The sequence below is a fragment of the Pteropus vampyrus genome, unplaced genomic scaffold (genome assembly GCF_000151845.1).
Source record: "Pteropus vampyrus isolate Shadow unplaced genomic scaffold, Pvam_2.0 Scaffold415, whole genome shotgun sequence".
Lineage (NCBI taxonomy): Eukaryota > Metazoa > Chordata > Mammalia > Chiroptera > Pteropodidae > Pteropus > Pteropus vampyrus.
In genome coordinates, this window is record NW_011889196.1 from 473,137 (window position 1) to 477,530 (window position 4,394).

Consider the following 4,394-nt stretch of genomic DNA (forward strand, 5'->3'; position numbering starts at 1 on the left):
CTATTTGTTCTTTCTCCTTTTAAATAACAGATACCAAAGAGGAAGTATCTCAATGAGTTTGGACTCTGCAGGCAGATTGCCTGGGTTTAAATCCTGGTTCTGCCACATTCTAGTTGACTCATCACAGAAAATTACTTAAGCCTCTCCAGGGCTCAGTTCCCCAGTTAGGGTCACTTTTGGTGCTCATGGATCGGTTAGGCTTGTAAATAATTAGAACTCAAATTTGCGGAGGGCGGGGAACAGGACAGGTATAATAAATGTGATTGATTTTACCACTGGATAAGTGCAAGCCCACTTCTGAATTACTCAGATTTTTATCTGGCCGTCACTATGGAGATTCCCCTTGGACTCATACCGCATCCAACCTTGGCAGAAAAACTAACCTTTAAAGAGCCTGATTCCTAAGTCAGACTGCTAAGCACCCTCCCTGCCCATCACAACTGCAGGCTGCCGAGCATTCACACTTGAGAACCGCGGCGCCAGGGAAGACATCCACACTCTTAGGGGTGCCAGACACAATGCCAGTTAGAAGAATGTTCAGAGCAACACCACTGATAACAGCAGGGAAAAATAGACAATTTAGATGTTTCCAAAAACCAAATGGCTAAAGAAATGATGTATTAGCAACATAAAGAAAACACTACAGGGTCTAGAGCCATGCCACCCTGAACGCACCCAATCTCGTCTGATCTCGGAAGCTAAGCAGGGTCAGGCCTGGGAGACCACCTAGGAAAACCCGGTGCTGTAGGCGTTTAAAAAAAAAAGAAAGAAAGAAAGAGAGAGAGAAAACACAACAGGGCAAGTACAACAGGATATATAGATGAAATCATGCTATGTGGGAAAAAATGAAATGAAATACATATATGCTGATTACAACGAAATATGTTTGTAGTCTTTAACAAGATTTTTATCTTCTGTAAAGATGCTTGAATTTGTTATAAACAAAGTTTTAAGTGATACACATGTTGGAGCCAAGATGGTTTCTCATAGTACCTTCCCACTCAAGGGTCCTCGGAAAACCTAAAGTGTGCAACACCCTGTAACACTGGTGAAAAAGCACAGCCCTGACTTACAACACCGGGTGTCAGAGCTCTGACCCACCCAAGGGGCACGGGGCATTGCGTCAGCAAGGTAGAACAAAGAACTCGCCACGTGACACTGCTATAGGACGTCGACTCTTAAAAATAACAAAGAAAACATGTGTAGGTAGTACGAGGTGGAAATTATTTCTCCACAGAAATGAAACATTGAATCCTGGCTCAAGTGTTTTACTTTTCTAGATAGGTCTTATCTCAATTGTCACCCACAAAGTAATTTAAAAAACAAGCAAAAAAAACCCCCACAGAATCCAAAATCTAGGTTTATGCCCAACAATAGGTATTATTTTAGACTGCAAATCAACCATGGAGAGGAGGGAGATTTGTTCTTAAAAATACATTTTAAAACTCCCTCAATGATTTCTGTACCATTTCCCTCTTAGACTACTAAAGGTCTTATATTTTTATTTTAAATTACTTGAAATATTATAAAATTCATTTTTTAAAAAATCAATGTAAAATATAATATGCAAAAACTCCTACATACATAATAGAATAACAACAATGAAATATAATAGTTTGGAGAGATCTTTCAATTTTTTTAAAATTCCTCCTTATTAAAAGATCAATAATCTAATCCCCTCCTTTAATTTCTAAATGAACTACTTGTAATTTGGGGGAATAGAGGAGGTTTACTATAAATTGAGATATTACTTTGAAAATCTTACTTTTGCTTTAAAAAAAAAAGAGATTGTTTCTAAATTTTGTACAGGATTTATAAGATCACTTACAAGACTACCAAAATAAATCTGGAGTGGCTCCAAGTACACCTGATATACGGAGACACGAACGGTGTAAAAGATTTAAAAACCAACAGACCTCCACTTCCTTATTCTTTCATTAATCACAGCTAAAATGTGAAACCAATTTTCTTACAGCTTACTAAGACTTGTGCGCTTTAAAAAACACAGATACCAATATGTAAAGCTAATCCAATATATACAATAGATTACCAATGAACCATTAAAAACACTGTGACGAATGTCTGACATCAAGGTAATAGACAAGGCACACTGCCCTCTGCAGAACTATGCACATGACACATGCAGAAGCCAGAAGAGGGCGTATAGCACTGACACCCCCTGTACCCGGCTGGAACCCCCAGAAGAGGGCGTACGACGCCGACCCCCACTGTACCCAGCTGGACCCCCCAAGCCTCTTTTTTGAAAACATCAACATTTTCTAATTATTTTACAATAAATATCTGTTATAAGAAAATATCTGTGAGCTTTTGCTGTGACTTATCTCAGAACTGAATTACCTGACTCAAAGCGGGGATGGAGCTCGTCTGAGAAGTGGTCTGAGATATGGGACCATTCATCTGCAAGATTGAAAACATCAAATACCCCATCACTACAAGGTAAAGAAATGTATTTTTAAATCACAGTAACTGAGCAAAACAAAACCCACTGAGAAAAGCACATTTTTACATGACAAAGGAAACTGAGGGATGTAGAAGCCTTGAAACTTAAAATATTTTGATATTCTGACTGAATACCATAAGTAAAATTCCTTGTTGTTTCAAGAGGGAAAATTAAGAAACTTTGGAAAGTTTCTAATATTTAGAAACTTTAAATGTTATTGCTTAACATGATAAAATCTTACATTAATGAAAGCAGTCAAAATAAAAAATTTATACTGTAATCCAAATTAATTCCTTAACTACACACCACTGCAATGGCTACAACATTACAAAAGTATAAATCTCTGCCTTCTTGGTGATGTAAACCCAAAGCTTTAAGTATCTAGTACTATTAACTGCCATTTGTTTTCTCTATCACTTAGTACTTAAGTTTACTCTAACCCACCCACAGATTTATACAGAATATAACACCTATACTTAGGCCACAAGAGATGCCAGTGTGCCTGTTCTGACTGAGGCGCTGAGTCCAGGGCAGAGCCTGTGGTCAGAAGCGGAGGGAGGCGTGCGGGCCGTGCTGGCGGGGCGCACGCGGCACACTCACCAGATGCGCGCCGTCTTTCCCTTCTTGGACTCTCTGGCCCTGCGGTTCAGCCACAACCTTAGTGTCCTGATCAGAAGTCATGAGCTGTTTACTTTGTGGCTCCTCCGGGAGAAGTTTAACGTCAACCGTAGGATGCTGTAAAAAGACAAAGACAGCAAATTAGTAACTTAAAGTACAGAGTACAATTTGATTCTTAGAATAAAATCACTAAGAAGTCTTGAAATCCTCAGGTTTTCCAGGACCTGTGTCTATCCCTCTAAGTCACTTAGAGAAATCGGCCCATAATTTAAACCTTACTCACCCAAGAAATGCCTTGTTTTTGAAAAGCTTCTTCTATAACTTGGCACCTGTGAGGGTGGCTAAGACTTGGAGACCACGTGCTAACACAAACCCGAGCGCGCCCGGAACTCATCATGTTGTAAAATGAACAGAACGCCAACTCGGAATCTGAATCCCGATATATGTGTGTATGTAGTTTGTGACCAGCCTCATCAAACTCATTTTGTTCCAGGACAACAGCTGCCAGGAGAAGTAAGCCAGAACTGGTTAGCAAGGAATCCCTCCACAGCCTGCACCAGAGAACCCGAAACGACCCGACCCTGCGGCACAGGTCCCCCTCCGCCTCACACACGGCAGCACCACTGGGTTTTCCCAGGGGGCTTCTGAAGGGACGGCAGCGTCCATGGTTTCGTGGTATGACGGTCAGACCCGGATTTCTGCACATCCGGGTCTCAGTTCGCCATGCGCCTCACGACAAGACAAAGACCAGCAAGTGCTTCCCAGCTAAGGCCTAGGAGTGGGGAGGGCCCTTGGCAGTGTCAGAGGCTGCCTCCACGCAGCCTTCATGAGCTGAGGGCAGTGAGTCCCCTGATCCAACTTCATCTCTTCCCAAGAAAAGACGCGACACAAGAAGAGAGGGCCTGTACAGTGGCCCCGAAGCCGCAGGATGTGTCTCATCTCACTATCAAAGCTATGCTGAAAAAGGTCTTATCGATCTTCATAAATCCTTGAGAATCTAGTTCTCTTAGCTGTTTCTAAACAAACCATTCTTTTCATCAGAAACATCTGTTTCATAATTATTAAAGTCTTATTAAACACTCAAAGCAATCCTTAAAAATATAAATCAATCTCAAACTTAACTGTATATCAAGTTGGTGGCATAACTATTCAGAGAATTAGTCTAAGTGATTTTAAGACAGCATTTGCGTATAAGAGCCTAAAAATCACCAAGAAACCTTAAAAATGTACTCAGTAGGCTTATTCTTTGAGGTAAATGTTAGCATTGTTTGAAACTTTTATGTATTATACACACTGTAATAGGATAAAAAATTCA

The 4,394-nt window shown here is 40.6% G+C and overlaps 1 protein-coding gene across 2 annotated transcripts in view; it reads right to left on the reverse strand.

Moving 5' to 3' along the window:
- The window catches only part of LARP4B (La ribonucleoprotein domain family member 4B), a 41,393-nt gene extending 37,819 nt beyond the window's left edge, over nucleotides 1-3,574 (reverse strand). The window contains exons 1-3 of one of the 2 annotated variants that reach the window (XM_023523800.1): nucleotides 3,363-3,574; nucleotides 3,062-3,196; nucleotides 2,359-2,418 (exon numbers count right to left, since the gene is read on the reverse strand). In XM_023523800.1, the coding sequence (XP_023379568.1) occupies nucleotides 2,359-2,418; nucleotides 3,062-3,196; nucleotides 3,363-3,476 (309 nt within the window). In that variant the 5' untranslated portion in view covers nucleotides 3,477-3,574. The remainder of the gene's footprint in view (nucleotides 1-2,358; nucleotides 2,419-3,061; nucleotides 3,197-3,362) is intronic. The other variant, XM_011380907.2, reaches the window with a different exon arrangement.
- Nucleotides 3,575-4,394: the final 820 nt, after the last annotated feature.